General features: G+C 40.7%; 1 protein-coding gene across 1 annotated transcript; it reads left to right on the forward strand.

The window, feature by feature from the left end:
* Positions 1–414: 414 nt before the first annotated feature.
* LOC115021697 (proline-rich transmembrane protein 1) lies at positions 415–23660 on the forward strand. Its single transcript, XM_029452298.1, has 3 exons — positions 415–1038; positions 1240–1500; positions 22606–23660. The coding sequence occupies exons 1-3, from the start codon at positions 895–897 to the stop codon at positions 22747–22749; spliced, it is 549 nt and encodes a 182-aa protein (XP_029308158.1). The 5' UTR covers positions 415–894; the 3' UTR covers positions 22750–23660.
* Positions 23661–27390: the final 3730 nt, after the last annotated feature.

Raw genomic sequence — 27390 nt, forward strand, 5'->3', positions numbered from 1 at the left:
GATTTACCCTATCGAATTATTTTTTCCCTAATCAGAAAGTGTTTAGGCTTTTATTATTTTATAATGGTATAGCCTCTTTTTCTGTTAGTATATTTCTTTGTTATTGTGTTTTTTCCTTTTCTATTTGTAACTGACTCGATGTCATTGTAAATGAATACTTGAGAGCCATGTCTGAGTCTTATAAAGGCTATGGCTCCCCTTAGTGGACACTGTTAGTTTCTATGTTGCAGCGATACACTGCATGCTTGTGCGTGAGTATACCGTGACAGACCTCTGGAGGGTTATTATTTGTAGGGTCGTGTTTATGCCTGTCTGAACGTTTTGTGAGGCCCAACCTCGCCTTCCCTTGACACTCCCTTTTCATTGTTTTGGAATGACTGCAATGGGGGAGACGGTAGCATTAAACCAGCCATTGGTTGCCAGAATATGACCTGAAATTAGACGAGTTGGCATTACAAAATAAAGGCCTAAATTATTTCGGGGTAACACGTCTGAAATGTGTAATTGTGTTTTTGGTTAAGGTGCGAGGCTTAAGGCTGAGGATGAAGAGCCATTTATTTTAAGTTTTATCTTCTCAGTTAATCTTATATTATGACATACTGTAGCTTCACTTTTGCTGGAGAACTGTTCATGGTCAACGATGCTTTTAATTTGAAAGTCATGAGCGGAATTCCCTCAATCGTTATTCTCGATTTAACAGTTCTGACAAATAACTGCATCCTACCACCAAAAGTGGACGATTCACTTTATAGCAGCAGGGCTGGAATAAGGATAATTGTGTGGAGTTGGAAAAGTTCTGTTAAATAAGCCTACTTCAAGAAAATATTTAGTCCGGCGGTAAAAAGTTAGTTTACTTATTAATTAGTTTACTCTGAAAGCACAAGCTGTTGCATTATGGACCCCAGTAAGTTTGCGAGCGCTCCTCCAGCGGGATGGGCTGATGAGAAATCCTCTATGGGCCATGTGCCCCCTCCGCCCTACCAGGATCAGCCGCACCCGGGATACCCTCAGCCCGGCCCGGAATACTCACAGAACCAGGTAGGCAGCACAACATCTGTATTTGTCTTTTCTGTCCTAAGCCTAACATATATTGTAGTTATATCGACTGTACTACACGGTAACAAGTTAGTCATTGAAGAGTTTGTGAAATTATCTTAAATATTTGTCTATTTTCCTTGACAGATAAGCGCTTATTGTGAATAAATTAATCACGTTGTAATTCCTGTGTGTGGTTTGCAGGGCTATGGACCCCCACCGCAGTATGGCGGTGCACCCGGACAACAGCCGTACCCCATGGGTCAGCCGTACCCCATGGGTCAGCCGTACCCCATGGGTCAGCAGTACCCAGGGCATCAGGACTTGGTCACTGTCCAGCCCACAGTCTACGTGACTCAAGTCCCGCTGCCTAACCCTGTCAACGACTACTTGTGTTACTCCATCTTCACCCTGGTGTGCTGCTGCCTGCCGCTGGGAATCGCTGCCCTCATCTACTCCATCTCAGTGAGTTTGATTCCCTTGTTTATACTGTACGGACCGGAGCATGGATACACAGAGTAAAACTATCAATCTAATTCTAAATAATCTTGGTAATCTTCTTCATGTGAATTTCCCCGTCGTGAGACTAATAAAGGAATTCTGATTCTTATTCTTATTTTTTATATCTTATGCTCTGACAAAAACTGGTATCTGTGGCTGTTGCAGGACTATAATAAATCCATCCAATCATTTAATTTAGTTCAAATAATCGATTTTGGGGCAGTGGCTCTGGAGGGAGGCCTGAAAAGTCAGTGTCAGTGTTGGCAACTCGCCAGATTTAGCGATTATTGGAGCAATTGCTGCGAGCTACTTTCATTGGGAAAGGGTTTGCAACACTAGGGGTGGGTTTTTGAAAATGGATTATTTCAAAATCTACCATACTCTTGCTAGCTTCTCAAGATTACCAACTCTAGCTTTGAGTAAAATACATTAAGAAACAGCTTGCATCACACATTTCTGTATTCATATAGTGAAATTATTGTAAGAATAACATTATTGGCTTACTAACCAAAAAGTCTGAATACTCCAAAATAAATGGAGTAAAACAACTACTCCCAATGACTGCAGAGATGGAAAGATGTCTAATAATTCCAATAGCACTAATGATACTGCAGTAGTATCGTTAGTACTTTGTGTCTTGTGATAATGACAGTGGATTGATGAGATTGTTTTAAATGTATAAAATGAAAAGCCTCTATTCAGCTAAAGAATAGCTTGTGACGAGCTTTCTACCTTCTCTATCACAGTTTATATTATAGCCCCAGATGATTTGAGGAAACTATTTGTGTTGTAAACATTCATCTAGTCCAAGGTAAATATGCACATAACTCTGTTGTGTGTGTGTGTGCGTGTGTGTGTGTGTGTGTGCAAGAGTGCCCAGTTTGGGGAAGTGACAGACTGTTACTGGAATTGGAGGTCTGTGAGGAAGAGAGAGAGAGAGAAAGAGAGAGAGAGAGAGAGAGAGAGAGAGAGAGAGAGAGAGAGAGAGAGAGAGAGAGAGAGAGAGAGAGAGAGAGAGAGGATGCCTGGGTTACATGCTGTATATATTTATATATATATATATATATATATATATATATATTTGGCCTAAGGCAGGGGTCTGCAACCTGCGGCTCAGGAGCCACGTGGCTCTTTAACCCCTCTGTAGTGGCTCCCTGTAGCTTTGACAAAACAAAACATGGAACATGTATTTTTTGTTGCACAGTGGACAATCTTTCAAAGGGAACACCTCTTATCTTGGAGTTTGAGGTGATATTATGACACTGAAACTGTTTTTTTTTTTTTAATATTTCGTCAACTAAAAAATGCGTCACATTCTCCTGCGTCTATGGGTGCGCTGCCTTTCCCTGCAGGTGGCTTATCTTGAGTTGCAGACCCCCGCCTAACTCGGTATGCTAACCATGGATAAAACCAAAAAAAGATAAGTTTCGGAGGAAAATTGTTAAATTCTGCGTGGACAGATACATTTGCTTTCCCTGTCAACAATGCTGGCTGACCTGTGATATGTGATCACCACCTCCATGTGGATGAAAACACACTGAAACGGACATAATTAACTACAAACTGGCCTATTTATTTATGTTTACTCTTTTTAAGATATTAGGCTGCAGCTTTATTTCAAAGTGGGCTACATTTTTTATTCATTTCATCTTTATAATGTATTTTTTATTTTATTTTATTCAACAAATATGGGGAGGACTCAAATATACCGGCATAGTTCTGCGTGTAATTTATTTCAAAGTAGGCCGAAACATGCCAGTGTATTTGTTCCTTCTCTTCACAAGAGTTTGGTGTTTTCCTTTGTTAAAACAGATAAAAATAGCAACAGTTTCTTTTATTGTAATTTTGTAATTTCATAAATGCAACAAATATAGTATAACTATATATTAAATCTATAAGCCGTGTTATCAAATATGTTTTGCGGCTCCAGACAAATCTTATTTGGTGGAAGAGGGGCAAAATGGCTCAGATAGTAAAGGTTGCCGACTCCTGGCCTAAGGAAATACACACTTCTTTCAGAGGAAATGTTGTTTGATTGTTTCCATGTGGTCTGTGTTTAATTCTTAGAAGGGAAACACTCTTGTGTGACTTCCTACACATCTCTTAAAATGAATACATGCCAAATATAACATTTATTTGGCCCTAAAACATTGAAGTGCATGCACTGAGTCTTACTTGTGCATGGATAGTTGACTTTTCTGAAGCTTTAAAGGTGCTGTGAAATATCTTTTAATACGATAAAATGTATCATGCTCAAAAGTATGCAAATAAATCATATACTGCAAAAAACTTACAAGTCATTTAATGTTGCAAAGTCATTGTACTATACTGTGTTTAGTCTGCATGCGTGTGTGTGCCAGGGTGATCGCTGGAGGCAAACAACTTATTGTGGCATACCTTCTATAGCGGTAATTCTATTTTTAGACTTATAGATAGATAGCCACTTGTTTCTATGTCTGTCCTCCGATCAGTAATAACTCTCTGCTGTTCCTACATTATGTCAGAGCACAGTCCTCTCCTGAACCGTCTCTGTTTAATATGTGCAGAGCAAAGTCCATTTAAACACATTTTTGGCCAGTAGGTCGTGTGACTGGTGCTCGTCTGCATCTTAGAGACAGAATACTGCGACTGTAATTTGAAGCAGACTTTCAGACCACAGCCTTGTTTGGCCCCTGCTTTCAAGGCTGATACATGAACAGATACTCAGTGAGGCCCAACACTGCAGGCCTGAGCCGACTAGACTATGATGCAATAAAAAGTAAACCAAACACACATTCACACAACTAACACTTTGTCTCAGTAACAGCTTGACACTAGGACAACAATTTGGAAAAAATATCTAATTGCGATTATTTTGACTGGTATTGTAGTTGTGATATGATTCATTACATATTGCAGGGAGAAGATTTATTTTTCTTCAGTCTGTAGAATACGGTTCAATGCGGCAATGTGGATATTGCACTAGTCCATATTTAGATAAAATCCCTATTAATTGTTCGTCCCTAACATTAAAATATTATCCTTAGTGGTTTTGTAACCACCACCACATATCCCCAAAACCTACACACATCCTGTACATATGTGTTAGTGTGCCTATACCAGTTTTACATCTTGGGCAGAACTGGGAGCACTTAGGATTTATTCTGTGCAGCCTGCTAGGAGTTGTGGTAAAGGAGAAATACTGACTACCCCTACACAGTGCTTCCCTCTTCTTCAAAATTACACTCAACTTCCCATTTGCTTTTCACTTCTGAAACTTCCCACTGTATGATTTGAAGATATAAACCCTCTCACTCCCCTTTTGTCACAAACAAGTTTATCTAGAGGTAATTCTTTGAATGATTGTAAATGGCCATATTGTTCTTGTTCCTAACCTGGAGGTATTTGAAAAAGTGAGTGTACTGGGAGGAGAGCTCTTCAGAAGTTCCTTTATCTTTAAACAAATTGCCAAAGGTTTTGTAAACCATATATTTGTGATACCATCTTTAAGGGCTCTGGGTAAAGAGGGATTTATGTGAAAAGGAGTTTTGCCGTAAATAGATTGAACATTTCTTAGAGAAGCTTTCCTTTCCTTTATACACACTTTCTCTAAGATTGTAGCTGCATGAATGAATAGCAGAGCAGTGTTGAAACAGAACACCCATGAATGTCCCAGAGTCACGTTGTCTAAGGTATTGTGGTACATTGCAAAAGTAATAGATATAATTAAATTAGATTTTCCGTTGGCGATCAGACAAGATCAGAAACAATACAAAGCTGTGTACCCACTGTAAGAACTTGGCTGTTATGTAAACAGCTGTAGCTGCCTGCCGTTTCCATGATGCATTTCCCGCTTCAGACAGGCTGACTGGTAGATAAGACTTTCACCGTAAGATTTGCCTCGCCACTGAGGAGACTGTGGCTGCTGGGTGACTTTTGGTTTTGGTTGGGTGATTGGCTGGAAGTCATTAAATCTTTAGGTCATCTCAGCAGTCATCTGGCATTGTTTATGTCTAACAATAAAAAGGCCTATTTTAACTTGGGTTGAAACTTTTATTACCTGAGAAACACAGGACTGATATAACTATTCATGAAATGGCATTCATTCTAATTTGCAAAATGTTCATATGCATGAAAGTTCTGCTTAACATTACGCTCCCTTTGAGTTTGCAAGAGTGTCAATGTACTCATGCAACGGTTCGTATGAGTACGTTTTTCCTTATTTTTCGTGCGCTTTCCTACGAATATCCAGCGTCAGGTGTGTTTGGACCCACTCCGACCTCCTCCCTACACTGACTTCTTCACTCTTTAAACTTCCTGGTTCACAATTACGTGGAATACATACAAATTGATTTATTGTAGTTGTATTGTATAGTATGAACAATTGTCCTCAGTATGTGGACACACCTTTCCACAAAGACACAAACACACATGCTAATAATCCTGGTTTCCCACCGGTATTATATTGTGGGAAAAGGGATATTTTATATTTATTAGTATATTTTGACGCTTATTCCTGGGAAATAAGAGAATCTCAATTAACAGTATTCAACCATGCAGGGTTAATACTGCAATCAGCAGATTACATCAGATTTGGCGAACCGTTGGAAATCGTTTGTTGATCGTCAGTACAGCCTCGTGGGTGACTTAACTTTATGTCCCTGTAGTGTTTCCTGCTATTCAGACCACTGTTGACTATTGTCTGTTGCTTTTCCGGTCCCTTCTGTAAGTTTCTGTCCCTCTTTCTGCCCCTCCTTCCTTCTCAGTTACGCATCTGGCAAACAGACACCCACTCGCATTCTCTGATCTCAATGAGCCCACTAACACATATAAAGCCATGCCAGGAAGTGGTAGGGAACTCTGCTATAGCACAAACACCAACCTGCTGCAACCTGAACGTTATACATAATGAACGCAACATAATACCGGTACTCTGAAAATACTCTGAAAATGTTGGTTTTGGGAAGTGTGTGGTTAAGATGAAAATGGCTAACAGACAGGAAGGAAGAATCATACTTTCCCTAACATCAAATGTTTTTCTGGGTTTGTTATTGCTCAGGGAAATGGTTATTATGTACACTTTTGCATCACAAGTAGTATGCAGTTCTTCTCACAAACACTGACTTTTCTGCAAAGCCTGGAACTGTAATTACCATTTTAAATAGCATTAATGCTACACATTACATGGTCATTAGGACGAGATCAGTCTGGCACGACGAGGGAGCCTCTCTAGATTTCCCTTGAAAGGTGAAAGTGACAAAGGGGAGAGAGAGAGAGAGAAAACAGTTACTGTTAGTATGTATCTCATTGTGTCCCCATTATTCTCTTTTGTGGCTTACATAATAAGCTGGGTGAAAAGTGCAGAGATGGAGCCCAGAGAGATGCTAAAGAAGGATACCAGCTAAAGAATAACTGAAAGAAGTGGCCATTTTGTGTGTGTATCAAACTATCAAAGCTTATATCTAGAAGGCTAAACGGAAAAGATGGCAGAGATGGAACCAAGAAAGGAAATAACAGATCTGGAGAGGGGGAGTGGTGGGGAGATGTGGAGCTGGCTGCTGGAATCTCTCTAACTTCACATTATCTCTCAGGCATTTTAGCCTCTATGGAGGAGGGCAAAGTGACTTCTCAAGCAAACCAGTTTGGACTTCATTTCAATTTCAAGTTTTTCTTTTTTGAAAGCTTTCCTGCTGAGAAAAGCAATACTTGGACAATCAATCAAGAACTCATTGTGTGCCAGTTCTCTCTTTGGACGACTTTGATAATGTGGAGAAAAGAGAATAACTTTCTGCTGGACTCAGAATGAGACTTGAGAGTTTAAATTCTCAACACAGCAGCTACTGGAGTGTCCGGACAAGAGATGCTTTTGTCAGGATCCGACATCAGCAGTCTGTTTGTACCGCTCCAAGCCACTCCTCGCTTCTGTGAAAGCATCATCAAATGGTCTTTTGTTTCCCAAAACTATCTACCTATGATGAACATCCAGATAATAACTAGCTGGGGGTATTTACAGTGCAAAGCAGTTATCTGCAAATGATAAAATAACCCCACATCATGATGGAAAAACTTGATTGTTGCACTGTAGTTGTATTTCAGAAGTTCGTTTCAGCATATTTGCAGCATTAGATCATTTCCTCTTGCTCCTCTTTACACGTTAAACTAATCAACTTCCCATTTCATGAGAGATTGAATACAGCCATCTCCCAGCCGACTATCCGAATGAGTCCAAATATTATAACCCTAGGAATGCATTGCTTATCAAGAGCATTGCACGCTGTTACGATGCCAACTTTAGGGATTCATGTCCCACTGGAGGCAGCTATGTATTAAACCCCTGAGCTGCAGAGAACAACATGAAGTCAAACACCTGTTGCCTGACAGTCAAGGCGGCTGAGATCATTGAGCACTCTGTAGCATGGCGTGCTGTAAGTGATTGCAATAAAACAACACAGCATTCTGAAGCTAAAATGTTTGCTCAGGAAAAATCTCCTAACTGTTATAGACTTTGAAGAAAGCTCAATTTAGGTTTTAAAAAGATATATGTGTGTGTGTATATATATATATATATATATATATATATATAATGTATATATATATATATATATGTGTGTATGTGTATGCATCTCTGACTGTTTAGTACGAAAAACAAGTACACGTGTCAACAGGAGAGACAGAGAGCAGAGTGGAATGTGTTTCCCCGTTGACTGAGCCATCAGCCAATCAGAGGAAGGCTCGAGGCTGAATCGGTGGTCAACATGTTGGAATGAAAGTTAGGGGAGGGGGATGTTTGGTTGAAGTGAAATGTTTAAGGACATTGTTAAAATATAAAGACGGAGACAGAGCGTAAAATGCAAAAATCACATGTCTGTGTTCCCTTCCGCCATCGTGACTTTCTTTTTGTCTTTGTGTGTGTGACAAAGGCTCTGCATGCTGTTGGTATCTGTTCCATCCTCTCTTTCATCAGCTCTATTCAGTTCTGCTCTCTGCAGTTTTCTCACAAATATCAGCCCTCTGCTCTCCCAGCCCCTTCTTTCCTCACAATGACTCAGACAGGCAGACACACCCACTCACAGACAGAGCACATACTGAAGGAAAAATCCGACGGGCTGACATTAATGTCGACAGCCAATCTGCAAAAAGCCTCAAATGCAATTTAAGCAGCAGTGTATGTCTGTATAATATCATTTAAGGATTCTAAGATGCATTCGAGACCCTTTACATCCATGTCAAGGGCTTATATGTTCATTGTATAAAACCTTTTTGTTTCAGAAGATCATTTGTTCAATGAGGATTCAGTAGGCATTGTTTTTTAGGAGAGGGTAAAGTTAAGTATGCCTTGCTGCTTCGGGTTGTTTATGTGATTGGGATCATGAGGAGAATTTATGGACCATTAATATAAAGCATATTTTTGTTGTTGTAGAAGTATATATGTTGAGTTACTCTTTATCTAACTTACTTAACTTGTCACTTTTGAGATTTTGAAACATGACTTGAAGACTCTGTAATCTGCCATGCTTTCTTCCTATTTTATAGTTAGATAATAGATTTATCAGAACACTGACACTATTCACTTCATAAAATGGGGTGTACATTTTTTTAAAATCTTTGCGCTATAAGCAGAGCTCAGCTGGGTGTTTCTGACTGATATCAGATGTCTGCTACTTTGGTGTGGAGGAGAAATTCAATCGAACATGCTCACTCTTTCGTGATAATGGCTGTGAAGGGACAAGTCACTCAGTGGAATTGCACAGCTGGGTTTATCTACGGTTGTAAAATTACTTTCACTTCTAGAAATCTTCTGACTTGGTTTCGTGGCCTTTACTTTAATAGATATTATTTGAATAACCTGCTGTGATTTGTACTTTTGTCCCAGAATTAAACGGTACATAGCCAAATGCTTTTGTCATGACTCTGGATTTGTGTTCCTGTTTTATTTTGTAGAGTTCACCTCCCTTGTGTCATGTCTTGTGTTTACTTCCTGTCTTTGTGTGGTTTCCCACCATCGTCAGCGTCTGCCCCGCCCCAGATTGTTTTCCCCTGTTCCCACTCACCTCTTGTATAAATTGTCCTGTCTCCCCTTGTTGTGTGTCAGTTCGTCTTGTCTTATCCTTGTCATAGCATGTGTGAGTTCCAGTGTGCCAAGTACCAGTGTGTTTTTTTCAGAGAACTTTGTTTATCCTCCTAGTGAGCGCTTTGAGTTAATATTCTGTTTTACGGAAGTAAAGTATTGTTTTTTCACACTTTACCATTGTGTCCGGAGTCGTGCGTATGAGTCTTCCTTCCCTGTGTCTGAGGCGTAACAGCTTTCAGGGTTCCAGCATGAATTATAGTTTTATATGAATATATTCCTAATACTTTAGTTTGCAGGGACTATTAATTGATAGCCCTTTATTTAGCCTTCTTAGAATCAAGTTATTTCCGCTGCTGAAATAAACTGTTTTATGTTTTTTTAAGCACAAACCACAGATCACTGAACACAACCACTATTGGCACCCTGGGTCTGCACATGTTAAAGATATTTACTTGCTGTAATCGAACTGCGAAACAATTATAGGTATATTATTGGAAGTTTCCAAAGGCACCCACCACACACTGTTTCACAAGTGTTTCTGCCTTCTTCCTGGTAAATATTAGGCAATATACAGTATATCTCAAAAGTGAGTACACCCTTTAGATTTTTGCAAATATTCTGTTATATCCTTTCAGGGGATAACATTATCCTACTGAAACTTTGATATAACTTAAAGTAGTCAGTGTGCTGCTTGAATAACAGTATAGATTTATTGTCCTTTGAAAATTACTCAGTACACAGCTGTTAATGTCTAAACAGCTGGCAACAAAAGTGAGTACACCCCATAGTGAACATGTCTAAATTGTGCCCAAAGTGTCAATATTTTGTGTGACCACCATTGTTATCTAGCACTGCTTTAACCCTCCTGGGCATGGAATTCACCAGAGCTGCACAGGTTGCTTCTGGAATCTTCTTCCACTCCTCCACGACGACATCACGGAGCGCACGGATGTTGGACACCTTGCACTCCTCCACCTTCCTCTTGAGGATGCCCCACATGTGCTCAATTGGGTTTAGGTCTGGAGACATACTTGGCCAGTCCATCACCTTAACCTTCAGCTTCTTCAGCAAGGCCGTTGTCATCTTGGAGGTGTGTTTAGGGTCATTATCATGTTGGAAAACTGCCCTACGGCCCAGTTTCCGAAGAGAGGGGATCATGCTCTGCTGCAGGATGTCACAGTATATATTGGAATTCATGTGTCCCTCAATGAAATGCAGCTCCCCAGTGCCGGCAGCACTCATGCAGCCCCAGACCATGATGCTGCCACCACCATGCTTGACTGTAGGCAAAACACATTTGTCTTGGTACTCCTCACCAGGGTGCCGCCACACACGCCGGACACCATCTGACCCAAACAGGTTTATTTTGGTCTCATCAGACCACAGGACATGGTTCCAGTAACTCATGTTCTTGGATTCATTGTCTTCAGCAAACTGTTTGCGGGCTTTCTTATGCATCGGTTTCAGAAGGGGCTTCTGTCTGGGACGACGGCCATACAAACCGATTTGATGCAGTGTGCGGCGTATGGTCTGGGCACTGACAGGCTGACATCCCACTTCTGCAACCTCTGCAGCAATGCTGGAAGCACTCGCACGTCTATTTTTGGAAACCAACCTCTGGATATGACGCTGAGCACGTGGACTCAACTTCTTTGGTCGACCCTGGCGAGGCCTGTTCCGAGTGGAACCTGTCCTGGAAAACCGCTGTATGATCTTAGCCACTGTGCTGCAACTCATTTTCATGGTGTTGGCAATCTTCTTATAGCCAAGGCCATCTTTGTGAAGCGCAATAATCCTTTTTTTCAGCCGCTCAGAGAGTTCCTTGCCATGAGGTGCCATGTTGTCCAGCATTCAGAGAGAATTGTGCCCAAAACACCAAATTTAACAGCCCTGCTTATCATTTACACCTGAATCCTTGTAACACTAACGAGTCACATGACACCAGGGCGGGAAAACAACATCATTGGGCACAATTAGGACATGTTCACTATGGGGTGTACTCACTTTTGTTGCCAGCTGTTTAGACATTAACAGCTGTGTACTAAGTAATTTTCAAAGGACAATAAATCTATACTGTTATTCAAGCAGCACACTGACTACTTTAAGTTATATCAAAGTTTCAGTAGGATAATGTTATCCCCTGAAAGGATATAACAGAATATTTGCAAAAATCTAAAGGGTGTACTCACTTTTGAGATATACTGTATCCTTTTGAAATTCAATTCCTTCCCCCGAAATAGAGATTCTGACATTTATAATTTGACTAACAAGCTAAGTGTACAGAGATCGAGTGATCCCATTTTGAAAAAATGTGTGCTATGTAGGTCAGTCAACATTGACATATTTGACATAAAAATATTCATTCAAAAATGAATACACAAGTTGAAATATATTTGAATTTGTGTTAGATATTTAATAAACATGTAGAGGAAATTGGTAGACTTTATTGATGTCCCTAATGTTAGTTAAGTAGCAAACTCTATTAGCTGTTACCACAATACAAACAAGTTTAGTTTAGATAATCAAATCATAACGAAAGTAAAGTAAAAACTTGCACCATCTAGGCATAGGCCTAATGTTACATTCATTAATAAACTGTGAATTTGATCTGATATTTGCTAACGTTTCTACAGTGACCTTGCATCATGTTTAGCGTCACCTCTCCGTCTTTGCTGAACTTCGTTATAATATGCAGTGAGACCGTCAGTGGAGCCTTCGTTGCCGCCAGCAGCTCTTTCGAACGACCAATAAGCAATCACAGACTGCTAAACTGTGGAAATATCTGGGGGTGTTTTATAAATATATTTTATAATCCTCGCTTGTCCCTTACTCGGTCTGCTTAAAGTAGAGAAAGTGAGGATATTGCGTTTGGGGAGATTTTGATATAGATTTTGGCACCGCTGCTAAATGAGGAAAAACTGTTACTGTTGTGATCTCATTACTGTAATTCATCATCACTGTCTAAATCTTCCGATAGTGATAAAATAATAAAAATCTAGATGTTGCATGATAGTGGAAATTGCACCTAATTGATCCACTTTGAAGAGTCTGTTATATAATTATAGTTGATGGCATATTACATATAATCAGTTAGTAGGAAGTATGTATTGGGGCTAAACAACTTGTTGAAAGAATAATTGACCACACTATATATAAAACATGAGTAATTTACTTATTAGCTTCCATAACATTTCACAACAGTGGAAGAATAATAAACTGCGACTACATTAAAGCACTAAACCTTGTAGCGATGTGGCAGTACTGCACTGGGAACAGCTCCAGTCAACATCTTTCCTTGATTCAGGCTTCGGGACAGAGTTGCCCTTGTTTGCACAAATTGATTGAGCTGTCTAATCTTGTTGAAGCAGCAAAATGTATGCTTTTAATTTACTGAAAGCAACCGGGAGTCCGAGAGTCGTCATGACGGTGAGGGTGATGACGACTCTGAGGGTGTTATCTAATCGCCCTTTGCCGTATTCCAGCTCTAAAATATGCCCTTGTTACTAGTGACCATGAGCATTTAACTTTTCTGAAATAAACTACGTAGTCATTGTCAAACAAATCTAGTTTCTAATTTCTCTGGTTGAAATGTACTATTTAATTAAATGTAATTAATAAATAAAAGGAAATTAGATGAGAGGAAAACTAAGCAATTGTGTTTGTGAGTTAAAGTAAAAACTATATATGTATGAAACTACGAAGCTGTATGAAGCTATAGCCAACAGCCAGTTATCTTATCTTAAATTATCTTATCTTATCTTAACACTGGAAGCAGAGGTAAACAGCGAGCCTGGTTCTATCCTACAGTAACAACAACATCTCGAATTGATATGTTATTTCTCAGGTTTTTTAATAGGTTAAAAAAAACGTAGAGTAAAAGTTGTGGTTTCAAGGAGAGGTTTATGTTTATGTTAAAAATTGCTCTAATGGAAAGTCAAAGATCTTGCCGTTCTATAGATGTAATGGTTGTCATTCTATATATATTCTGCTTTTATTTGGTTTTCAAGTTTTTCTCAAGTTAAAAGCTTTTAGAAGGGAAAAACATGTCTGTAGTCTTCTGACTTCTGATATAATGAGCTTTAACACACCTTCGCAATACTTAAGAGTCATAAAGATAACTTTTGTTCCAAATTTCTACCTGTCTAAACAACTTTAAAAACATTAAAGCTAAAGCTTAGTTCGCTTAGTTGAGCTTCCTTTTGAAATAGTAAAGAACAGCGTTGGATTGGGACGTCACCTTTCTTTTAAAATGAACCACATGCCTCTTGCGTCATGTTTAAATCTAACAGCACATGTTTTGATTAAATTGGACACCAGTGAAACCACCTTTTTATCATTTTTTTTTTTAAGAAAACAATCTTATGTCCTTTTTATGGAGTTTTTTCCCCAATATTGGGGTATACTTTTTTCTCTTCCGCCTTCATTTGCACACTGAATGGTATTTAAATAGAGGGAATGAAAAAGGGATTAGAGCTGGGGCCTCCTAGCTCTACAAACTGTACCAAATCTTCTAAATGAAACTTGCTTTTAAAAATCTGACAGATTACAGTTTACCCAGAGGAACATGTAACCAGTAAGGACTTTCAGTTGCTCCTCAGCAGTGGGCATGAGAAGGTATGAGTGGTTTTAAAGACCTACATTTTCTTTCATTTTAAATTTAACTGGAGAGTGTTTTGTAGACGGAAGCTCTAAGTTGAGAGAAAATTATGCCTTTTTTAAATTGTATTCATATTACTACGACATCATTAATAACATTAATACATGTTCACACTGTCTTACTGTGGACATGGTCTAAGTCATGCTATTCCACCAAACCAGGGCAGGCCTGGATTCTTCTTCTTGTCTTATCCGTTAAGGTATTTCTCTTTGCGTGCCAACACTCACATTCCATCATACTAGTGACAAACACCCCTACTGAAATGTTTGTTGTGCAACTTCAAAGTTTTTCTGCCAATACTGCATTTCCCTGTTTTACTGGACCCTGAAACATTCTTCTAATTCTACTTTAAGCAGCTGTCACATAGCTGGTGAACATAGTGGAGCACTAAGAGCCAGCTATTTTCTTGGAGACAAAAAATTTCAGTTCAGTTTTCCCACGCATCCTGGAAAACGGTAATTGAAAACACACAAAAAGTCAAATGTCCTTGAAAATATTTCGAAATTCTCCTACTTAACTTTAGCTGCTCGTCATATCAACTGAAACACTCCCCAAAGACACACCACACGCACCACACACACACACACACACACACACACACACACACACACGAGTTTAAAGAGACTTTTTAAAGAAGAAAGTTTAATATTGAATTCATAAGGAAAACATACCCTTTTTCATTTGAAGAGGTTTCATTTCTTCATTCCTATTTTGTCTGGTATGACCAGTAGCTCATGCTGGGTAATGTTAGCAAACTGAAGATATTTCTGTATAACTGAAGTCATTGCTGACTTAATAGCTCTTCTCTACTTCTCTACAACCGTTAGACTACGTTTTGCTTTCACCGTTGTCCTGTAATTGCCACTTGTAGCCACAGTGGCTGCTATTGAACTTATGTTTAGGCCCATACTATACTACATACTTTAAAAATGCGATGCCCATTTCTGGTTATCACAGATTCAGTACATCAATCTCATCATATGTAATAAAACAATTAAAACGTAGTTTGGACTTCCGGTTATGGAGGCTTGCTAGGAAGACGCAACTATCAGTGCTCTGCCAATTTCTGTCTTAAATCCTAATTTGCAGGGCTGCAGCAGGAAAATCAGCTAAAGGACGACCAAAACCACTTCAGTCTAAGATAAAAAACTTCGGAGCAGCCAAGCTACACGTGGAAGCTAAATAAAGTTATGCTAGCGCTAGCATTGCGCCAGCCATGACCTCTGTTGAGATGGCCGGGCGGTGGGAAGCAGGCTCGGAGGAAATCCTGATTGCCATAGGCTCTCTAAAGTCGGACTTTTCCACAAGACCTGATGGCATGCTAACAGCAATACAGGGGATGAGAAAGGAGATACGGGAAGTAAGAATCTCATCTACCGAGGACGACGTGAGCTCCCTGTGAGCTAAAGTGAACATGCTTGAAGCTGAAAACACAAAGCTAGAGGATAAAGTTGAAGACTTCGAGGCAAGATCCAGGTTATCTAATTTCAGAGTGGTGAACTTGCCAGAAGATGCTGAAAGAGGGGATGCTTGTGCTTTCCTTGAAAAATGGATCCCAGATGTGTTAGATTTGGCACCGCTAAGTTCATAGTGTATACTGGAGAGCGCTCACAGAACCGGCCAGAGGAGGGATGCAAATACCAAGAACTTTGATCATGAAATCCCTAAACTACAGGGACAGGATGGTTGTAACGAAGGCAGCCAGGGCAAAACAACAGATCCTATTTAAAGACCAGCAGGTGAGATGTTATCCTGACTTGGCTGCAGGAGTGCACAAGCGGCAGAAGATGTTTGATAATGTCCGTCAGAAACTACGGAACCGGGGGATCCGGTATGGCATGCTATTGCCGGCTAGGCTCCTGGTGACCTACAAGGACAAGTCGCACACTTTTGAGAACCCGTCTGCTGTGGAGAACTTCATCGAGAGGATTACAAGAGAGGAGGGACAGGCTGAGTAACGTAACCTGTGGCTGCGACCGGCTAAAGGGCTAATATGGGCTAACTGTGTGCAGGTATCAAGACTTATTTTCTTTAAGTATTTGCGGTCGGGCATCTTGGATATGTCTGGACATATTGAACTACTTGAACTGAATGACTGACACTGACCAATATGTTCTGTTTATATGTTCTGGTGGTCACGAGTGTTTATATAACATTGGGATCTGATACCACACATGGGATGCTAATTACGTTAGCCCTGACCTAGCACTTATTTCTGGGTTGTTTTTATTTTGTTTTTTATGTTTGCACCATACTGCTCAGTATCTCACCAATATTGCATGGCGTATTTAAGTTACAAGCTTGGAAACAATGGCTTTAAATGAGGTTGAGTTAATAAGTACTACTGAGGCCATCTCTTAGGTTGATTGGTGATGTAAGTTAAATTTGTCTCTGATAACTAGCTATTCAGCTACATTTGTGTTAAGCCCTGCAATGGTTGTTTAACAAAACGGGTAAGTGCCGTTTTATGACAAGGGCATGTGGAGCCTTCAGTATAGAAATTGAAGAATGAACGTATATTTATTTTATTTTGGTACTTTTATAATCTGGAGTGTTACGGCATTACATATGTTGGCTCCTCCTGAGATCACTGCACATTAGTTAAGTATGGTGGGACTTCTTATGATTACATGGTTGTTAGTAATGTAAAACAAAGGTTAGGAATAGAAGTATAGTCGAGCTGAAGCACGTGCTGTATGAGTACAGTGACTGTAAGAGGATGAGGAAGAATCAACATGAGGAGGGGGGGGCTGCCCATTAGGGTGGAGGCATTCGGGGAAGGGGTTAAACGTTCACAGGGTTGGGTGTGGTTTGGAATATCCGTGTTATGTTTCTTAAAGGTTTTTAAATGTATTTTTAATTTTCATGTACATGTGGGTAACCTAATCTGTGTCAAAGGTCATGTCGCAGGTGTGGAGGTTACATTTACTTCCTGGAATTGCAGAGGCTTGCAAAAACGTTAAAAAATCAAACAGGTTATGAATAGAGTTAAAAGTCTGCAATCTAAAATAGTTTTTTTGCAAGAGACACATTTACTGCCAAAGGATGATATTAGAATTAGGAGGAGGTGGACGGGATGTGTGTATTCAGCAACATTTTCTACTCAGGCTAGGGGTGTTATGAGTTAATTCACGAATTGGTACCATTTCAGGTAACAAATGTAATCAAGGACAAGGCTGGTAGATACTTAATTGTACAGGGTACTCTACTAACAGAAACCCTGAATCTAGTTAACATATATGCCCCCAATAATGATGATCCAAAGTTTTTCAGGGACCTGTTTTATACGCTTTCAACATTTACTGGTAATTACATCATAGCAGGGGTTTTTAATTGTGTATTGGATCCAACAAAGGATCGGTCAGGAGGCATAGATAAATCAGACACCAAAAGCAGGGAAGTATTACTTAATATTATGAAAGATTTCAATTTGGAGGACATCTGGAGAGAATTAAAGCCTGATGCTATAGAGTATTCTTGCTATTCTGCTTCTTACCAATCTTATTCCCGTATTGATTACTTTTTTACATCAGCAAATTGGGCTTCTAAAATTAAAGACGGCACTTATGATGGAATCCTTATTTCGGACCATGCACCAAACTCACTGCTTTATGTTGACTCAAGGCTGACGAGATCCTCCTAAATGGCGATTCCAACAAAAATGTTTGCAAGACTCGGATTTTGTCACGTATCTTGGCAAACAAATTGATTTATATTTTGAGACAAATACATCGGAAACATCAGCATCTATAAGATGGTAAGCTTTTAAAGCATTTATTAGAGGCCAAATTATTAACTACACAAGCTCCAAATCCAATAAAGCTTGTCAGAAAATATACCTAGTGTCCCAGCAGAACTCAGACCTAGTCTGGAAGCTGAATTATCGTTACAAGAGATCTCTGATGCAATTGATAACATGAAATCTGGGAAGGCTGCAGGGCCAGATGGCCTACCTATAGATATCTACAAAAGGTTTAAATATAAAGTACAAACGCCCCTCTTAAATATGTTATTAGAATCTTTTAAAAATGAAATCCTTCCGCCATCACTGAGAGAAGCCTTGATTACATTGTTACCAAAACCAGGGAAACCCTGCAATAGATGTGAGAATCTAAGACCAATAAGCCTTCTCAACTCGGATGTAAAGGTGTTATGTAAAGTCCTTGCAAAAAGGTTGGAAGGCCTGCTCCCAGGGATAATTAAGGAAGATCAGAATGGGTTTATTAAGGGGTGCCAAGGGTTTCATAATGTCAGGAGGGTACTGAACATTCTACATAGCCAAAAGGAAATGCCAGATACTGCTCTCTTATCGTTAGATGCCGAGAAGGCATTAGATAGGGTCGAATGGCCATATCTTTTTGATGTCCTCGAACGCTTTGGATGTGGTAATCTTTTTTGTAAATGGGTTAAATTGTTGTACACTGACCCTGTTGCAGAAATACTTACAAATAATACAACCTCGAAACAAATTAAGATCCACAAGGGGTGCCGTCAGGGGTGTCCTCTATCACCACTTTCTTTTATAATGGCAATAGAACCGCTGGCCATAGCTGTTCGGTCTCATCCAAAGATCTCTGGTATAACTATAGGTCAATCAGACCACCGCTTAGCTTTATATGCTGATGACGTCATCGTGTTTCTCAGGGAGTTGGAGAGATCAATTCCAGTATTATTAGAAGTGATAGGAAAATCTGGTGAATTTTCCGGTTACAAAATTAATAATTCCAAATCTTCCATAATGTTATTAAATTCCAAAGAGAGAAGTAGTCCGACTGCATCAGTCTCCCAGTTTAAAGTTTCAGATAATTTTACATATTTGGGTGTAAAAATAGTGCCCAATATAACAGATGTGGTGAATTCTAATTATGATCCTATTATGGAGTCAATTACCAGCACAATTGATAGATGGAAGCCTGGTAGATGTCGATCTCCTTAATTGGGAGAATTAATATATAAAAAATGAACATACTCCCCAAGTTGCTGTATCTATTCCAAAACATCCCCCTGCCTCCTCCTCCAAACTTATTTTCAAAGTTAAGGAAATTATTTAAAAAAAAAATTGTGGAACAATAAACGAGCCCGCTTGCGCTTATCCCTCCTGTACATGCCCTATGATAGAGGGGGCCTTGCGTGTCTTAATCCTCTCTGGTACTACTGGGAAACTCAGTTAAGGACTACTATGTTTTATTTTGCAAATGACAACCTCCCTGCCTGGAGAGCTACCTCTTCCCATGTATTTGTACTCAACTAGTTTTAAGAAACTTACAAAAGAAAACACTAACCCTCTTACTAGGAACATGATTAGAGTCTGGCATGAAGTGAGGAAGTACTTGGGCGAGCCCCTTTCTCTCTCATGTTTTAGTCCAATTCTCATGATGACTTCACTCCAGGCAGAGCTGATAGTGGGTTTAAGGTTTGGTCAGATAAGGGTGTACAGAAGATTCAGGATCTATATCGGCTCAATGATGATAAACTGATGTCGTTTGAGGAGCTTGCAAGTAAACACAACATTCCACAGAAACATTTTTTCAAATTTTTACAAATTAGAAGCTTTATTGGAGCAAACCAAAAACAATTATTATCTATACCTCCATACTCACCATTAGAGAAAATAATATTAAAAGACTGTAGGGGGAAAAACTTAATTTCTGCACTTTATAACTTGCTTATATCTGCGTCCCCTGAGTCCTCCGAAGCGAAACTTAAAAATTGGAGGGAGGATTTGCAAGAAGACCTTTCAACTGATGAGTGGGAAGGTGCCTGCAAGAAAGCGCAATCACAAACAGCGAATACCCGTCTTAAGCTCTTACAATATAACTGGCTAATGCGTACATATATTACTCCAGAAAAGCTAAACACATTTAATGGTAATATCCCAGACTTAAATGTGGACAATCCAAGGGAACGTTCTTCCATTGTGTTTGGGAGTGTAGCAAGATAAAAACGTGAGCCCTCCTTTTGTTCTTTGTGGTGTCGTTAAAAGCAATTGTTTGTCAAATTGTCCACCATATTTAATAAATATATCTTATTTTACCATCAACATCTGGTCACACAACATAAGGAAGAAAGAACAAATCTTTTTTAATCTCTGTCTGCTACAGGCAAAACGTAGGATAGCACTTTCATGGAAAAATGTAAACAGTCCAAGTATTGGTAAATGGCTAAAAGAATTGTCTGCATGTGTCTCATTAGAGAAAATAACCTATTCAATTAAAGGAAAACAAGAACTATTTAAAAAAGTATGGGCCCCGTTCCTTAACTATCTGGAACATGCGGATCTAGAGGGCACTCTGGGTCAGCAACTTGGAGATGATTAATGTTCCTATGCTGGGAGAAGGATTGAAGCCTTTCATATCTGCCTACATGTTTGTATATTTCCTTACATAGCCTACCCACATGTTTGTGTAGTTAATTTAATTTAATTATGTTATTTGTGCGACTTTTAATGTACTTCATTTTGTTATGTCTTGGATGTGGAAGTTTGTGTACGGTCTTTGTGTAGTGTCTATATATATATGCTAAAAAACAATAAAGAAAGTGTTAAAAAACCTTTAACCTCACTATGCCCGACCAGAGAGGGGGATATTTTGGATCACTGTTACACCACAGTCAGCGGTCACAGTCAACCATACCGTCCCCCGTGCTGCACTTGGTCACTCTGACCACGTCATGGTCCACCTGATTCCTGCATACAGGCAGAAACTAAAGCTCTGTAAACCTGTTGTGAGGACATCAAAGAAGTGGACCAGTGAGGCTGTGGGGGATCTTCAGGCATGTTTGGACTGCATTGACTGGGCTGTTTTTAGGTCTGCTACCAACAGTCTGGATGAGTACACAGAGGCTGTGACGTCATACATCAGCTTCTGTGAGGACAGCTGTGTACCATCACGCACCAGGGTGAGTTACAACAATGACAAACCCTGTCTCCAGTGTTCACAGACATTTTTCACACCTCACTGGAGACATGCCACGTGCCAGCATGCTTCAAGGCCTCCACACTCATCCTGTCCCCAAAACAACAAGGATCACAGGAATAAATGACTACAGACCCGTCGCCCTAACCTCTGTGGTAATGAAGTCCTTTGAGCGCCTTGTCCTGTCCCACCTCAAAACCATCACAGACCCACTCCTGGACCCCCTGCAGTTCACCTACAGAGCCAACAGGTCTGTAGACGATACTGTCAACATGGCACTCCACTTCATTCTCCAGCACCTCCAGCTGAGCGTGCCTGACTCCACCTACAGGTGGATCACAGACTTCCTGTCTGACAGGAGACAGCACGTGAATCTGGGTAAACATGTCTCTGACTTCCGGACCATCAGCACCGGATCCCCCCCCAAGGCTGCGTTCTTCCTCCTCTGCTCTTCTCCCTGTACACTAACAGCTGCACCTCCCGTCACCGGCCCGTCAAGCTCTTGAAGTTCGCGGACGACACCACCCTCATCGGACTCATCTCTGGCGGGGATTAGTCGGCCTACAGGTGGGAGATTGACCAACTGGTGACCTGGTGCAGTGTGAACCACTTGGAGCTCAATGCTCTAAAGACAGTGGGGATGATAGTGGACTTCAGGAAGAGCCCAGCCACACCTGCCCCAATCACCCTGTGTGACTCCCCTGTGGACACAGTGGAGTCCTTACGCTTCCTGGGCACAATCATCTCCCAGGACCTGAAGTGGGAGCTTAACACCAGCTCCCTCATCAAAAAAGCACAGCAGAGGATGTACTTCCTGCGGCAGCTGAAGAAATTCAACCTTCCAAAGACAATGATGGGGCACTTCTACTCTGCCATCATCGAGTCCATCCTCACCTCCTCCATCACCATCTGGTACGCTGCTGCCACTGACCGGGACAAGGTCAGACTGCAGCGTGTCATTCGCTCTGCGGAGAAGGTGATCAACTGCAATCTGCCATCCCTCCAGGACCTGTACGTCTCCAGGACCCGGAAGCGTGCAGGTAAGATTGCAGTGGACCCCTCCCACGCTGGACACAGACGCTATCAGTCACTTCCATCCGGCAGGAGGCTGTGGTCCATCAGGACCAAAACCTCACGTCATATGAACAGCTTCTTCCCCTCTGCAGTCGGCCTCATCAACAAGGCCAGAGACCCCCACTGACGCTGCCTCTCCCTCCCCCCCTCTACATGTTACATTAACGTATTGCTCAGCCGGCGGTCCTTGTGTTATGCGTTGTACATTACCCCTACTGTTTATATTTTGTATATATTGTTAATTGTAAAATGTTTATATTTATGCACCAACATTAACAGAGCAAATTCATTGTAGGTGGAAACCTACATGGCAATTAAAATGATTCTGATTCTGATTCTTATGTCTAATTATAAATATGTTTTCTTACTTTTAGGCCCGTGAAGCCAACCACACCGGGAATCAGCTTGCGGCGGAGCGTAGCAGCAAGACGGCCAGGACACTGAACCACGTGGCCCTGGGTGTCGGCATCGGGATTGTCATCCTCATGATTGTCTTCTCTGCGGTTGTAAATAATTAATAATTTCCATTCTCATTCTACATCGGTAATCAAACTCAACCAGGTACATAACTGGTCATCGGAAAGAGTTTTCTATTGTTTTTTTAAATGGGTAAACTTGAAGTCATCCGACTGAAAGTTATTGATAAAATAATCAACCATAGATGGCAATGTAATCCATTACTCTCCAACACTGTAGCGAGTAGCCACTACAACTTTCCAAAAATGTATATTTCTTCAACATTATTTGTTTGAAATATTTTCAACTTTGATGCCTTAAGAGTTCAGCCTTAGGTCAGTCTTGCTCCAACACACATATAGACGTTGACTCAAGTATTATCCGAAGAGTTTTATATTTTATGTTTGAATAGCAAATGATTATAATTATACAATTTGTAGTGTGTCAAATCTTATTTTGAATTTTGTCCCATTTTACCATTGAAAGATATTTGTCTGATTGTACGATTGTCGAAATATTGCTGCCCTTTTAACAGAATTGTAAATCACCCGCTAACCCTCCTAAAGGTATGCTAACATAGTATAAGATTTTAAAAAACTAACCAAGGATACTTTAAAAATAGAATTGTCTTTGTTTAGCTCATGCTAAATGAGTAAAAGAAGAAAGGTTGAGCCTTTGTGCATCTAATCTGAGAGTGCACACTACAAAGTCATCTACGCTTTTTCCAGTTAGTTCTGAATTGCACCAAAGCCCTCTGTTTAATTACAGGAATGCCCAGCTTCACACAAAATCACGCTTGGCAACAGCGCAGCCAATATGGCTGACACAGCCAGTTGTTCCATCAATGGCTCTGGCTCTGTTTTAAAAACATAGTGTGATATGTATGGTGTTATTAGTCATGTAAAGACTATGTTATTTTCTTAACCAAATTTGTATACCACATTTATTTTATAAATAAAGTATATTGAGAGTATATTGTACTGTCTGGACTATTTATAGCCATAGCCTCGGTCTAGCACTCTACAGATCACACTCTTTCAGAGGTTTGTCTCTTTGGCCAGTGTTTCTCAAGTTAGAGGATAGGAAACAAGTGGCTACCTGCCAGTTTCACGTAGACGTTAAGGTTTCAGCAGAGTACTGAATTAAAAAATATATAAATAATAGATCATTCAAAAATAAGTCAGTGTATTACATGATACATGATATGTCATGGCAATTTGTAATTTTTATTTCCCATTAAAATATGTTGTAAATTTATCATAGGCATGTACATCCTTATAGTTAACTGTAATAAATACTTACAATATATACAAACACTCAGCCTAACTGTGCGTAAGCAGCAAACCTTTATTACTCAGCAAATGTTCTTATCTGTACCTACAATCATGGCCGTAATTTCCATGTCCCCCCCCCAATTTTCAAAATCCCGTTTGTGTCCCCCCCCACTTTCAAATTTGTTTATTTATTTATTTATTTATTTTAACCGCAAGCCATCATCACCAGAGAGGAGCACGACACACAAGCTGTGTCTCAATTCAGGGGCTGCAGCCTTCGGAGGCTGCATTTGTAGACCGATTACGTCACAGCAGCCGTGACAGGGCTGTCGCATTTTGGAGACTCCTTAAAATGCAGCAGACATATGCGGCCTTCTTTTCCCGGATTTGGAGGATACATCTGATGGATTCTTCACGGCCGCACGTATCCTAAGATTCATTGCGCGCCCAGAGAAGTTATTTTCTGACAAAAAATGTAGCCCCCTGATCCAGCAGTAGCGGAAAGTGGATATACTTTTAAATGTAAGTATTGGGTTTCAACTCGCTCGAATAGCTAATGATACAAATGTTATGAAACCAAAGGACCATAAACCATACATTTTTCGCGGGGGGCGGGTCCTCCGTAGACCGCGAAAGCTGAACCGAGCGATCTACGAAATGAGAAAAAGCGCAAAGACATAATTGGAAACAATACGAATCAATCTTTTCACACAAACCTGTACCAGTGCAATAATCTTCAATAAGTCAGCAATTGCAAGAGGAAAGGAAGATCTGTTTTAATATTCTTAGAGGAAATAGTTGTCTTCATGTCAAAAGAAAAACCTTTCTGCAGTCATAAATCAGGGAAATAAAAAAGTCGTAAAGCAGGTGGCACTGGAGCAGTTCATCGCCGGTGAACTGGGTCCAGTTCCATCAACCTGCCTGGGGGGCGAAGCCCGGGCCCCAGCTCCACAAGTCCGACCCATTCCAGCCCCGGAGGTTCCGGACCGCAGCGAGTACTCTGTGGTGAACCTTATAGTTTAATTTAAGGGGGAACAAGGTATCCTGAGGCAGTGCTGCTGTGTAACATCTCGGCAAAGAGTGTGGCGCAGGCACTGTTCCACGTTATCTCCCGAGTTGGGATCCCGAAAGAGATCTTAACTGACCAAGGCACGTCCTTTATGTCACGTACGTTATGCGATCTGTACAGATTACTTGGCGTCCGCTCCATTAGGACTAGTGTGTACCATCCACAGAACGACGGGCTGTTGGAGCGGTTTACCAAAACGCTGAAGAACATGGTTCGTAAGTTCGTTAACAATGATAGCCGAAATTGGGATAAGTGGTTAGACCCTCTGTTGTTCGCAGTGCGACAGGTGCCCCAGGCCTCCACTGTCAGGATCTTGATTTTCCATTTCCTGTTTTGTTTTGAAAGGTTCCCTTCCCCTTGTGTCATGACTTGTTTTGCTTACTGTCCTTGTGTTTTCCCTAACCCTGTGACTGTTGATTTGATCCTCCTGTGTCCATTCACCTTGTCCTTGCCTTTCTTCCCCAGCTGTGTCTCGTTCTCTCGTTTAGTGTCTGTGTGTATATATATCCTGGTCTGTGTCATTGTTCCTTGTCTGTTTGTCTTCCATGTTACGCCCATGTTACCTTGTGCTTCCCTCGTGCTACCTCGTGTCATCCTGGTTTGTGTTTTCAGTTTACTTGTTACCTTGTGTATTTTTTGTGTTTTCGGCTTTGTATTATTAAAGCTCGATTTTTGTCAAACCCTCGTCTGGTGTACTGCATTTGGATCCTCACCTTTTCCACGGTGTGACATCCACGGGATTTTCTCCCCTTGAGCTGTTGTTTGGCAGGAGGCCACGGGTGTGGACCTAGTTAAAGAAAACTGGGAGGAGGGTCCGAGCACGAGTAAGAATGAAGTTCAGTACGTCCTGGACCTGAGAGCAAAACTTCATTCACTGGGACAGCTATCACGTGAGAATTTACTCCAGGCCCAGGAACGGCAGCAAGGCCTGTATAACAGAGGGTTGCAACTGAGGCAATTTGCACCGGGAGATAAAGTGCTTGTATTGCTCCCAACCTCTAGCTCCAAATTACTCGCCGAGTGGCAAGGGCCCTTCTCCGTCACCCGCCGGGTGGGGGATGTCGATTACAAGGTGGTGCGATTGGACAGGGGGGGAGCAACACAAATTTACCTCCTCAATCTCGAAAAAGAGTGGAGAGAAGTGGCCTCTGCCTCTACGGAGGTAATAAAAACGGTCAAACCAGCCCCGGTCTTCTGTGACAGCCACCTTTAACCGGGTCAGTGAGCAGACGTTGCCTCGTTGCAAAGGCTTTTTGCTGATGTGTTCACACCCCTGCACACCACCACATAGAGTTGCCCCCGGGCGTGATTGTGCGGTCACGGCCCTACCGGCTGCATAAGCACAAGAGGAAAATTGTTCAGGCGGAGCTTCAGGCCATGCTGGAGATGGGAGTAATAGAAGAGTCCAGCAGTGACTGGTGCTGCCCTGTCGTGCTGGTTCTTAAGTCCGACAATACGGTTCTGTGCGGTATCTGTTGCGATCATTGGTATCATTAAAGCCTGTGTGTTACCCGATCCCTCCTCTCCTTACATCATTCCCTGCTAAAGTGACTCCCCGCAGGTACAGTTCTTCAGATTTTCATTTTGGCCACACGCAGGTTGATGCCGATCATTTGGCTTCCTTCCATGTTAACGCTCTTCAGGTTAGCACCTGATAACAACAACATTTGGTTTAAAAATACAACTATAAATGTTTGACTGTTCCTACTGTTATAGAGAGTTGTGATAACCTCCCAGGTTGGCCTTTAGTCCAGATGGATCTTCAAACTTGCATCCTCTGAGAGAAGCCCCCTCTGCATCTTCATCCCCTGTAAATTAGCACCCTTCAAAAGACAACAAAGATCAAAAGCATTCGTAATGTTCCTTTAAGTTCATATTGAGTTACACCCTGCAATAAATGTATGTAAAGTCACTATAGGTGAACCCATTAGTCGATCAATAATAATAATATATTATTAATAATAATGATAATAATAATAAATCAGAAAAATAATCGCCAAATATTTTGTTAATTAGTTAAGTCATTTTTCCATGCAAAAACAGCAGATAATGCAGTTTTAAGCCTCTCAATTATGGAGATTTCTTGCTTTTCTCTGTTTTATATCGTATTAAACTTAATAAATTTGGGTTTTGACTGACAAATATCACATGTTGCTGGTAACGTACTTTAGCTGTTCTAGCTTGAATCAGTTTATGTTGTTTTATTCTTGATCACAGCGGCTAACTACCCATCATATATCTAAACCTACACAAGTACTTCTCAAGCACTGACAACTCTCTCCTTATCCTTCTTCTCTTAGCGACGTTCTCGCTAAATCCTCAGTCGTTTACTGCTAACGTTAGCTATTGTAACTGTAGCT

This window comes from Cottoperca gobio, chromosome 16, assembly GCF_900634415.1.
Source record: "Cottoperca gobio chromosome 16, fCotGob3.1, whole genome shotgun sequence".
Taxonomy (NCBI): Eukaryota; Metazoa; Chordata; class Actinopteri; order Perciformes; family Bovichtidae; genus Cottoperca; species Cottoperca gobio.

Excerpts from the sequence above, each read along its gene's own strand:
- LOC115021697 (XM_029452298.1), top strand. The coding sequence starts at position 895 with ATGGACCCCAGTAAGTTTGCGAGCGCTCCTCCAGCGGGATGGGCTGAT. Across the intron at positions 1,039-1,239 it reads CGGAATACTCACAGAACCAG|GGCTATGGACCCCCACCGCA; the intron begins GTAGGCAGCACA and ends TGTGGTTTGCAG. Across the intron at positions 1,501-22,605 it reads CCCTCATCTACTCCATCTCA|GCCCGTGAAGCCAACCACAC; the intron begins GTGAGTTTGATT and ends TCTTACTTTTAG.